This window comes from Macrotis lagotis, chromosome 5 (assembly GCF_037893015.1).
Source record: "Macrotis lagotis isolate mMagLag1 chromosome 5, bilby.v1.9.chrom.fasta, whole genome shotgun sequence".
In the NCBI taxonomy this organism is placed as follows: Eukaryota; Metazoa; Chordata; class Mammalia; order Peramelemorphia; family Peramelidae; genus Macrotis; species Macrotis lagotis.
Genome location: NC_133662.1, coordinates 241,200,232 through 241,213,034, shown reverse-complemented (window position 1 = coordinate 241,213,034; position 12,803 = coordinate 241,200,232). Strand labels below are relative to the sequence as shown.

At 43.5% G+C, this 12,803-nt stretch overlaps 1 protein-coding gene across 1 annotated transcript in view; it reads right to left on the bottom strand.

Moving 5' to 3' along the window:
• Positions 1 to 1,636: 1,636 nt before the first annotated feature.
• The window catches only part of NSRP1 (nuclear speckle splicing regulatory protein 1), a 52,376-nt gene continuing 41,209 nt past the window's right edge, over positions 1,637 to 12,803 (bottom strand). The window contains exons 4-7 of the mRNA XM_074189127.1: positions 8,810 to 8,938; positions 7,012 to 7,219; positions 5,909 to 6,017; positions 1,637 to 4,248 (exon numbers count right to left, since the gene is read on the bottom strand). Coding sequence (XP_074045228.1) covers positions 3,312 to 4,248; positions 5,909 to 6,017; positions 7,012 to 7,219; positions 8,810 to 8,938 — 1,383 coding nt within the window. The 3' untranslated portion in view covers positions 1,637 to 3,311. The remainder of the gene's footprint in view (positions 4,249 to 5,908; positions 6,018 to 7,011; positions 7,220 to 8,809; positions 8,939 to 12,803) is intronic.

Below are 12,803 nucleotides of genomic sequence, written 5' to 3'. Positions count from 1 at the left end.
AAGTTTAGTTAGAGTCCTTAGTTTATGACTTTTTATCAGAGAGCTCCTAAGACTCGATCCCTTCATGTTGCCATCTTGGCTCCACCCCCACTATATACTCTTCCATGGCACATTTACATTATATTTAGAGTAGAAAGCGGGACTTTATGGTCTTTGGTTCTTTTCATTTGGGTCCAAAGTTTCCATCCTTTCCAGCGCTGTGCTTGGTGGGCATGCCCCCTGAGGAAACATTATTCAGGACCAGGACCCTATTCTATTTATGCAGGGGGTCTACCACACTTCCCAATGCTGCCTCAGGTTCTGAGAAGACATCAGAATCCAGGGGCGGAGGATCCCCTGAAGACACGGTACAAGGGGCCAGGCTGGGTGTCTCCCATCTGCCACCCCGCTTCTGCTAGTCCAATCATCCAATGGGGACATGGAGAACCTCCAGGGCAAAGAGGAGCAACCCTCCCCTTGACTCCAGGTCCCATCTCCCACACATTTTCCCATCTGGCCATACCCTTCAGATGCAAGGACTGGTCTGGGTATCACCCCAAACCCACTTCTCACCCCCAATACCCAATTCCTTGCTCCCCCCTTCCACCCCAAAGGTTCAGCCTTACTTCATCCAGCCCTTCCACTGGGTCCTCTGGAAAATGCTGGTTCCATAAGACAAGCTTCCCTTCATCTTGCTCTGGTCCACTCCCAATCTTTATCTGCCAGCTCCCCACTGATGACATGGCCTCCCTGGCCACCAACACCACTCGTTCTCCTGGAGTCATTGGCTAAGATGGCGGACTGGAATACTGTTCCCCACTGTTGCTTCCAAGTTCCCCCCTTCCTCCATCATCTCTTTGAGGTTCATGGATATTCCTATTGAACACCCAATCAAAATCTCACTGTTGAACAGTCCCCAAGGACTTTCCCTGTCCTTCCTCAAAGACTTCACTATAATATTCTCCCTAACTCCTGCCTCCATACTAGAAGACTTTAACATATCATTCAGTTCCTCCACCTACTCACCTCCCATAAGCCTCACACAAAGATGGCCAAACCTTGCCACCTACCTCCTCCATGTTCAAGAATTGAACCCCTAACCCAACTATAATCTATCACCTTTCCCTCTGTATATCTTACATGACCCTATTTTTCATCCTCACCATTACCTCCAGTGCCCTGACCCCTTAATTCTCTCTCAAGTCCATCTCCCCTGCACTGGCAACTCTCCTCTTCTCTTCATCGACTCCTTGGTGAATGAGTTCAACCTGACCCTGTGCTCTTCCCTGGAATCCCCTCATCATATCACTGACCACATCCAGCCAGGCCCCAGCCCAGATCATTCCTCCCATTTTCTGTCTTTGCTCCTGCACACATGCTGCTAAATGAAGGTGGAGAAAATCACTCAATAGTTAGAACTAGGTCCACTACAAATCCACCTAAGCCACTCAGCTAGGCCAGGCCAGGTCACACCTTCCTTAGCAACCCACTCCTCACAGCAGCTCTTCCAAACGTTTTCATCCCACCCTGAACATCCCTTGGCTCCCTCTCCCACCCTCTTGGTTGAGAACCTTGTCTCATATTTTACAGAAAAAAACAGAGGCCATTCTCTGAGCTCCCTTTCCCTCATCTCCATTGCATAGCTGTCTTCTCTCTCCTCCTTCCTCCTTGTCTCCCATGGTGAAGTGGCCGTGCTCCTTACCAAGACTTATTCAAACCATCCCATCCCGCGCTCTCCTGCAACAGATGGCCCCATCATCCCCATTCTTTCACTTACATTGTCCGATCTCCCCCCTCTTCTGGTCACCGTACGACCTGCAAACATGTCCATGTCTACCTTATTCTGAAAATGCTTTCACTTGATCCTTCCATCACTCTTATTTCTCTTCTACCTCAGAGAAACTCCACTTTCTCTCCCCTCACTCTTAACCCCTTAAAATTCAGCTTGTCATTATTCTGTTGAAACTGCTCACATTACCAATGACCTCTTTGTTGCCAAACCCAAAGGCCTTCTCTCAGTCCTCACAATCTGTGACCACACTTCTGACTGAGCCCTCCTCCTCCTCCTCCATACTCTCTTCCACCTACCTCGTCTCTCTCCTCTCCAATCTGCCCTCCAGACACTCAAGTGATTCTCCTGAAACACACGTCTGATCATGTCACACACCCCCCACCTTCTCACAGCCACCAGCATCAAATACAAAATTCGGCATTGAAAGCCCATGGTAACCTGGTTTCCTACAATCTTCCCAGTCTTCTTCCACCTCCATCTCTGCCATGACCTCTTCCATGCAGGGCCATAACCTCCTGGCTGGTCCATGAACAGGACTCTGCCTCTCAGCTCGGGACCTCCTCTCTGGCCATTCCCCTACCTGGAATGTTCTCTCTCCTCCACTGACCACCAACCTACCCTGCTTCCTTTAAGACCCACCTGAACCCCCCGGCCTCTCTCCATTCCAGGGCCTTCTCTATAAAGAAGCTTTGCTTGTAGGTTGTCTCTCCCTTAAACATGGGCTCCTGGAGCAGGACCTGGACCGTAGTGGAAGCTTAATACATGCTGAATGAATGGAAGTGTACCTAAAATGACTCACACATACTTCTACCAATTCCTCTGCTGAGTCTGGCCAAGATCAGTTATCAACAATGACCACCATCAAAGGGCAGTGTGGCAGTGAAAGAGCAAGACATCAGTGACCGTGTGTGATTTTGCCTCAATGTCCTTTTCTGGGAGCTACAATTTATGTGGCATGTTGGCTCTCAAATTCCATTTGTACGCAGCAGGTCCCCAATCCAAAGAAGGCCTTGTGGGTCAGGAGAACCAATAGTGTCCTCCCCACTGAGGCAGAGGCCCCAGGTGCTGCAGGCAACGGCAGGAGCTTAGCTCCCTCTTCCCAGTCACATCACAGCACCTTGAGGGCTGTACTGAGCACCCATCACAGGACTGCCTCGGCCATCCAGGCCTCTCCCTCCCTTTCACATATTATAGCAAGTTAAATGCATAGAACCTGGGCTGTTGTACCTGTAGAGAACACACCTGCAGCCCGGCCAACACATGGACCAGGGTTTTCTTTTGTCCTACCAGATCTCTGGTCCTTACCCATGACTGGCAGACACAGACCAACTAAGATTCAGCCAGATGTAGAAGTGGAGATCATTATCTTACTTAAATCAAGGACATTTTTATTTACATTAAATTACAGAATTTTGAAAACACATGTAAGTTGTGGCATCCCTTTCCCTAACGTAAAAAAAAATTATCCATCACCCCCTGCTCCCCTCAGGCCAGTTTGGCTGCTGCCATTTTACATTTTCTGGGCCCTGTTGGGTGACCCTCAGTCCTCTTCTTTCTCAATGTAGGTTTTGGCAGCACACCGAGCCATCTGCCTAGCCAGGTACCGGTCTCTCGCTGACATCACAGTCTCTTTGTTGCTGCGCTTTGCAAACTTGCTCAGGGTCTCAGGTGGCTTCTCTTCTCCTCCCTCCTCTGGCCGGTGCTTTGAGCCCCGAGTTCCTTCGGGGTTGGAGGCCCCCTCTGCATCACCCCCATTACTGGGGTCCTCCTCCCCACACAGCCTGTCCTGAGCCCCAGAACCCAAGTCCCCTGTCTCCTTCTCTGAAGATCTGCTGCTCCGCTCCCTGTCCCGCCATCTCTCCCGCCTGTCTTTCTTTCCCTCGGCCTGACCTCTGCCTTCCTCCCTTGCCTCCTCAGGCTGGTCTCCACTGGTCCTGCGCCTGGCCCTATCTCGATCCCTGGGGGGCTGCTTCTCCCACTCTTCCTCCCGCTTCCGCTCTTGGTCATCAGTCTTCCTCTTCTCCCTCCTCTCTTTTCCTCTCTCTCTATCTTCCTGATCATGTCTCTTCCGGGCATAGTCTTGACTGCCATTGTCCCTGGGCCTGTGCTGATCCATTTTTTCTTTCTGCCGGCTGCTACCACGTCTATCCTCCCTGACCTGTCTTTCACAGTCGTGGTCCTGACGCTTGTCGGCTGGGTCGCTGCCTCCTGTCCTGGAACTCTTGGAATGGCCCTTGTCATGGAGGCCCCTGCCCTCCCTTGAAGAGCTGGTGTGGGCGTGGCTCCGGCTGCTCCAATGACTCTCGCCTGCTCTTTCATCATCTTCATCGCCGCTGTCTACCTCAAAGTCGCTGTCTGCATCAGGGTTTTCCTCTTCTTTTACTCTGGTTTTGGCTCCATCTCCATCACCTGGGACTCTGTGGTTTGGACTTGGTTCATCAGAATAGCCGTGTGGCTTCTCCTCCTTTATCCTAGAGCTTTAGAAAAATGGATAATGATAAGATGAAGAAATGCAAAGTTCAGGCACTTACTCTCAGTCCTGGAGTCCTCACCCAGAAGAAGCCTGATACCCCCCTACAGATGTGAGTGAGGACGGGGCTCAGGCCACAAGGCAGGAGTACTGTGCATTGCACCAAAGGAGGAGGCAGGATCCCTCTACGTATAAGACTCCCACTTTCATGTGCCTGGTCCTCAGTGTCTGTGGGGATGAAGTAAACATCTGAGGGCTCTATGGATAATCCCATGAGCTTCACAAGAGATTTCAGGACACGGGCCCATGTCAGATGGGGGAGGGGAGCTGTTTAACAGGATTAGGTTTTTTAAAATGGGCTTTCAGATCAATGGCAACAAAGCTACATGAATATGAGAATTCCACAGCAACAGGGAGGCCAGAGGCTGTGCTGAGCTCTGATGCGATCAATGCCAAGTTGCTCTCCTGGGGCGGCGCAGCAGTGGCTTCCTGATCGGGGGCTCAGTGGTTAGTGGGATAAAGCAGGAAACATGTGATGCCAGCGTGTGCTGATAGTGAACTTGAACTAAGCAAAAATAATCCACAGGTCTGACATTCCCAGAACTGATAAGTGGGGCGGATTTCTTTATATTCCCCACAAGTTCTTTTTTACTAATCGTACATGCACACTAAGTTTGTGGTTCTCCAGGGATTGCTGGCAGAGCAGCCTGGGCATTATTAAGTTCAGAGCTGACTTCAGGTCCACTTCTGGACAAAACTCAGAGCAAAGTCAGAAAGCTTTGTCTTTCCAAATACATTTTCTTAAACTCCGGCTTCTCCAGAAGCAGATATTAAGCACTGCTGGGGAGGCCAGCCTAGAATCAAATCTGGCCCAGAGGCTGCCTGCTGCCCCCCAATCCAGAGTAGGATCATTTCCTGCCGGGGCTGTTCTTGTATAAAGGACCCGCACTCCTCATCACCATTAGACTCTCATGGGCCTCTCCCTTCTCTAGTACTAAGAGTGCACTACGACATCTGCCTCTTCATCTGGTGGCTCACTGAGGTCAGCAGTTGTGGAGGGGCAGAAAGGCTAACTGGAGAGATGGGGGAAATCTCTGGGTTAAGAGAGAGGCTTCAAGTTCACTTTAGACTGTGTCATTGTGGACCAGTCACTTCATCTCTGAAGCTCTGATATTCTCAATGGTAAAATAGGGATAATAAAACCACCTTCATAGCCTCCATCATGGAGTGTTGGAAGACTACACTTTATAACCTTAAATTGCTACAGGGAATATTCCTATTTAATCTGAGGTTTCTCAGCTCTTCCTCACTGCTCTCCATACAAAGAAGTTCAAGCACACAAAAATTAAATTCTCATTTTATACCTGCTGACAGGTTGTAAATGCCAAACCTTTAGGCACTGGCAATGGGTTGGGGCCAATGACTCTGACCTGTTTGATGTCACAGCTGTCAAGTGAGAAGGACCCTACCCAAGTTCCTTGAGGACCTGACCCTTTTGGTGTTTCAAAGTGAAGAGAATGGGTGCAGGTAGCCTGGGTCATGCCAGAGCAGGTGAACTGTGAGCTGTTGGAGGACCCTGCTCTGCCCCTCAAAGGAGTCCCAGGAAGTGGTCATGACAAACCCTCCATGGCATCTCCCCAGAAGCTGTGGCTGGGATCGCTGCCTACCTGGCTTCCCGAAGGCTGCATTCAGGCACTTCTTCTTCTCCAACTGTTTGATTTAAAAGGTGCCGATAAAATCCACTAAGATCTTTCTGCTTAGTTACATCCAAATGAGCTAGGCAGAACCAAAAAGACAACATGATCGATGGCGTGACAATAACTGACTCACAGAAAGCATGTAGGGGTCAATACTGTGGTTTCTTACAATGACCCTGTGAGAAAGGCCAAGCAGGGACTGGCATCCCCATGGAACTCAAGTGACTTTCCTATTAAAACCAGACAGCTAATAAGTAACTGAGTGAGGATTGCAACCAATGGACAGATTCAGAAAAGAGGGTAGAACATGGGCCCTGTAGCTAAGTCACTTGAGCTTAAATCCTTCAGCTTTTAAATAATGATAATGTGAATATTTGCTGCACACTCCCTACTGCTGGTGAAGCCTGACTTCTGTTAGAGAGGAAGAACAAAAGTAGCACATGGCTGGGTGAATTCTGGTGGACTCCACTGGCTTATTGCACAAAGCATGGACCTTGATAACTGAACATGATGAAACTTTACAGGATCATAAGAAATGAGGAATAGGACAGACGTGAAAGGAAATGATAGAGAGGGAAGGAAGCGTGCATTGTGGTACCACCACAATAATGGGAGAGACAGTTGGGAAAGACTTCAGCCTCTGACCCAAGTTGAGACTAAGCCTACTTTGAAAGACTGATGATATCAGGCAGAGGTGACAGACAAGAGTTCCAGAAAAGGCTGGATGAAACATAGGAGGTCTCGGGGGGGGGGGGAGGAAGAAGGAAGGTGGGTTGAGCAGGGGTGTGGCAAAGGTCTAAGAAGAACAGCAGTAAAATTTGTGAAAGGTACCCAGAGGAAAGGGATGAGCACCAAGGGGACACAAAGAGAACAACCCATTATCACCTTCTTAAGTTTCTGTGTGTATGGATATTATTTTTTAAAAACTGCATGACAGATTCATAGCTTCTTATGCAGCCACTTCACTGCTCTTCAGGTCTTGAAGGATTTGAAAGTTTGAATTAATGATCAAAAGGGCACATTTGCAGAAGTGCTGCCTGGCCCCCTGCCCCAGGTCTGCTCCTAGCACTCACCCTCCAGAGCAGCGGCTCGCTTCTCTCTTTCAGCTTCCTCAGCTCTCTCCAGAAGTTTCTTCTTATAAGCAGATGTCACAAATGCTTCTTTATCATCAAATTCGCCCTTTTCCATCTCTCGTTCTCTCTGAATTTTCTTTTCCATTCTTTTCTCTTGCTCTTTTTTTCTTATCTCAACAGCTTTTAATAAGCTGTGGATGTACTTAGGCTAAAAGACAAACAGTTGTTTAAAGAAATACCAAAGATCATTCTTATTAGCATCTAATTATGATAAGAATAACAGCTAATAGGGGCGGCTAGGTGGTGCAGTGGAAAAAGCACCAGCCCTGGAGTGAGGAGTACCTGGGTTCAAATCCAGTCTCAGACACTTAGCAATTACCTAGCTGTGTGGCCTTGGGCAAGCCACTTAAACCCATTTGCCTTGGAAAAAACCTAAAAAAAAATATAAAGTTGTTTGGGCGGCTAGGTGGCATAGTGGATAAAGCACCGGCCTTGGAGTCAGGAGTACCTGGGTTCAAATCCGGTCTCAGACACTTAATAATTACCTAGCTGTGTGGCCTTGGGCAAGCCACTTAACCCCATCTGCCTTGCAAAAAAAAAAAAAAAAAAAAGAATAACAGCTAATACATTTATATAATACCCACTTTGTGCCAGACACTAACCTAATGCTTTACATTTAATTATGCCATTGGAACTTCACAACAACCATGGGAGATAAACAGAGTGAAGTGATCTGACCATGGTCACACAGATAGAAATGATTAATCCAAAAAGATAAGAGCAGAAATTTTTAAATGGCCCACTGAGGTTGAACTAGAACTGTATTTAATAAAAAGTTTAATCTAGAAGGACATGATATAGATGATTTCCATTTCTTCTGCTCTCAAAACATAATGGTTTCATGTTTTGCATGTCATCTTCATCTCTTAATTATTCCTCTCCCAACAAATATGCCACTAAATGTAAACACTACAAGCTAATGCTGTTTTTTTAATTTAGCATTTTTGGTAGAGACAGTTTGTTTGTTTGTTTTTTTTTAAGTTTTTACAAGGCAGTGGGGTTAAGTGACTTGCCTAAGGGCCACACAGCTAGGCAATTACTATGTATCTAAGGTCACATTTGAACTCAGGTACTCCTGATTCCATGGCTGGTGCACTATCCACTGCGTCACCTAGATGCCCGAGAAACAGTTTTAATAGTATCTCTCCAAAAGTACAAAAAACTATAGCTCCAAAAAGAGAAATATTTTTATATAAAGTTCTTTATAAAAATCCAAAATTTTTTAGAGAAAATCAAGTAGTCTTTCAAAAATAAATTTGAAATAGTTTAAGTCTCCTTTTTCTGGGACCTAGCATTTATAAGGGTTGCAGACAAAAATCTTCTGTTTTTTATATAGGTTATAGCCAAGTTCTAGAAATTGTGAAGAGGATCAATGTAAATTTTCTAAACAGATGGTCTTGGGGGGGGGGGGGTGGAGCAGGGGTGGGATTATTTGTAAACTGCTATAGCAAAAATCAGTATTTTCACAATAAATTATTAGAATTAGCAAATGGTTATTCTCAAAACTTCCAGCATGCTATATGGTCGCTTGAGCACTAACAAAATTAAGATTCTAAACTTTGATTTAAGAATGTTAAAAATAAGAAGTTTATTTTATTCTTAGCAATAAGATTCTGACGGAAACACATAGCTTTATTAATTCTAAATATGACTGCAAAAAATCATGTCAACAAAAACAAATACCTTGAATCGAGAAGAAATATTAAGGATTTAGAAATTTGTATTTTCAAACACAAACCTTTCGGTCTTTTACTAAAAGCAATTTAGGATTACTTTCTTCCTTCTTCTGCTGCATTTCATCATAAATACTGTCATATTCATACACAGTGGCATCTTCTGCAAGGGCCTTCTGAATTTCAAGTTTGGTCTGTTAATAAGAGGAAAGAAAAAGGTTAAAAAAATCAATTTCATGGCAAACATCATGGGCTATTCCAATTAAAGAAGTCACTATCTCATAGCCAGTCATGTACTGATCATAATTTTCACTCTGACATGGGGAGAGGATCTCCACACTAATGAGGTCACAGAACCATAATGACTCTTGCAGGGTCAGAGGGGACTTTGGGGCTCCCTTCGGAGAGGAGCAGAAATTCAGACCGAAAGAGGTCAAACAACTTGCCCAGGATCACAAAGACAGTAAGTGTCAGATCCAGAAGTGAACCCATGTCCTCCAACTCCATGCCCAATACACTTTTCATTATACTTCTCTTATGTACTATCACTGAATTTAAAGTTGAAAGGGGTCTCAGCAACAGTGTTTAATTAGCTCAATTCCTTTATTTTACAGACCTCAAACACAAATCAAAATACTCCTGATATTTGATGGCTTCAATGAAAAGGTGGGAAAAGATCAGTAAATTCATGGTAAAGTCTAGCTCAGAAGAAAATGAGAGAGGACAAAGACTTGTACAGCAATACTGAAGCTTCATACCTCTATATTAGTAACACTATCCCACCCCCACCTCCCCCAAAATTTGGTAGATTCTACCAAAGAACATCAGAAAGAATGAAACTGTCCATATTGTAGAAACAAAAAAGAGATGAGTTATCTTTGAATCAGCTGTCTTTGTACATTCAGTCCATCAACTCATTTGAACTAAAATTAGAATTTTTAATAAACAAGGACTAGAAATAAGAAAATATATGATATACAATGAAGAAGATTTAACCCTAACTTAGTCAAAACAAGCTATGGAAAACATAAAATGGGAAATACAAAAAATGATACTGAATAAACTATAATAACTTTTATCCAGAAGTTAAACTGCTATAAACTAACTGCTACAAGGAAAACAAAAGAACCTACAAAGCACCTTAGCAAATATCTAGCTTGGTGGCCAAAAATAGTCAAATATCTGCCACCGAAAGCAATACCAGGATAGAAAATAAACTCACCTCTAAAGTCTTACAAATTAGGATTTTCAATTGTAAACAGTTTTATCTCATAAAGCAAAGAGAAACAATAGGGGATAAAACCAGTCTCAAGAAAGAATGGCAAAAGAATCAACTGAACCAAGTCATTCCAAGGGCATTCAAGCATGAGACTGGAAAGAAGTCTACCAAACAAAAAAATGGGAGATTTGCCAACATTATCACAACAAACAAATCAAGTATAGTGGAATCAACACACTTAAATCCTGGCGCAGCAGACTCTGAGGTGCTTACAAGAAGAAATAGCCACATTGGCAAAGAAATGGAAATCCAGTAAATGTCCTTCAATTGGGGAATGGCTTAGCAAACTGTGGTATATGTATGTCATGGAACACTATTGTTCTATTAGAAACCAGGAGGGATGGGATTTTAGGGAAACTTGGAGGGATTTGCATGAACTGATTCTGAGTGAGATGAGCAGAACCAGAAAAACACTGTACACCCTAACAGCAATATGGGAGTGATGTTCAACCTTGAAGGACTTGCTCATTCCATCAGTGCAACAATCGGGAACAATTTTGGGCTGTCTGCAAAGGAGAGTGTCATCTGTATCCAGATAAGGGCTGTGGAGTTTGAACAAAGTGCAAGGACTATCTTATTGTCTGATCTTGTTACCTCTTAGACTTCTCTTCTCTTTAAGGATATGATTTCTCTCTCATCACACCCAATTTGGATCAAGGTACAACAGGGAAACAAAGTAAAGACTGACAGAGTGCTTTCTGTAGGGGGGGAGGGAGGGAAGCAAGATTGGGGGAAAAATTGTAAAACTCAAATAATATCTTTAATAAAAATAAAAAATAAAAAAAGAAATAGCCACATCACTAAAGAGAACTAAGATGGAAAAAGTGGTCAGATTGAATCAAGCATTTATAGAGGAGATCCCTGTTGAAGATAAGATACTTGTGAGAGTACCGAAGGACTGATTTACAAGTTATTTTAAGCAGAAGATTAACAAAATCATGAGATTTTGGAAAAACCAGACCTTACTGATTTCAACAACTAATGAGCTATACATGCTTATCTATCTATGCAGAATCTTTCTGTGGGTCATGTGTACATGAACTAAAGATATCCTCATTAAGGCATATGAGACAAGGAGGTTTTCACAAATAATATTCAACAGTTGAACACACCCTTATCAGCTCATGACTAAATAATTTTAGATCTCATTGTGCTTATTATTTATTAGGGAAAAAAAGCATTCTACTTGGTGAAGACATCTCCTTAGAGCAAGCTATCTCCTATGTGTATACTAAGATCATTTAAGATTTTTTGCAGGGTGTAACTTGTTCAATAACCTTCCATAGTAACTATCGGGCAAGCATAAAAGAGAGAGATGTATGCTCACCAGAATATTTGCCACAGAGATGAGATACAAGGCAGAGAGTGGGTTGAAGAGTCCTTGTGAGTCCTCCAGATGGTCTTCTTTGTAGAAGACATCTTGATTTCATCAAGTCTCCAGACACTGCAGAGCCTCCTGGAAGAGATCTATAATCATTCAAAGGAGTTTGTCCTGACCATCCATATAGGAAACACAAAATGGATGAAGAATGTATATGCTAGATTTTAAAATGCTTCTGAATATAGAGCTTGTCCAACAACATGTATTACTGGAACTAACAATAATACAGATGGACAATGAGTTTGTTCTAGAGTTGAAAAGGGAGAGGGTGGGCTAGATTGCTTTAGGGAAATTATAAAACATTTTTATTGACCCTAAGCTTCCCATAAACCCATGTTTTCACAAGAAACATTTTACATTCCAGCAAAACCTGGAATAGCACTTATCTCTGAAGAATTAAGGAGGAACCCAATACAGAGGGCAATGGAAAAGATGTGAATAGTTTGCAATATCATCAATGAAGAACTTCAAAGGGCAGTAAAGGATGTCATCAAAGACTGAAAGGAGAAAGAAGATAGGCTGGTCATGTGATGGGAGGAGAGGGATGACAAATAAATAGCTGTGTGCTCCACTGGCAGCCCTTTGGTTTTTAGAGAATGGGAGGAAGACTTCCACCATGCTGAGCTGGATGGACCTCCTAGGCTTTTATTCTAGTCTCCTTCTAGATTCAACTATTCATTGAATATCACTAATTTCAATCTAAATGAGCATGTTATCATTGCTAGTTTATAGCTAGGAGGGGCATCAAGTCCAACCTCTCATTTCACACTTATCCTATCTAGTTGGACTGAGTTTTAATTTCCTCCTGGCACATGAATAAAAATACTAAAGAAAGTTAGTGAGAAATATCTTTGACAGTTCTTTAAGTAATGGATGAGAGTGTCCTCAGTATGGGCAGGTATGAATGGGTTGCAATCTTACTATCATTATAAGGAGCTCCTAAATTGATGAAAACATAGATTCAGTTGGGCATGAGTAAATCAATTTGAATATTACCAAAAACAGAGGAAAATTAAATACACTTTGATTTTTATGATTTCCCAATTCCTAGTATTTTAAAATAAATCATGGTATTTTACAAGAGACAGAATTAAAAGTGTCAAGAATACTGGTTTTGAAGTAAAAGAAGCAGAATTTAAATTCTGGCTCTTTCTCTTACTACCTGTATGTTCATGGGCATCATTCCCATCTTTGGGGAGCAAGGCAGCATAATGGATAGAATGCCGATTTTAGAGCCAGGAAGATCTAAGATCCAAACCACAAATACTGACTGTGTGATCCTGGGCAAGTCACTTAGCCTCTTTCAGTTTTCTCTCATAGAAAAATGAGGTTAATAATATCATTTACCTCATAGGGCTGTTGTAGGACCAAGCAAGATAATATACAAAGTGTTTTGCAA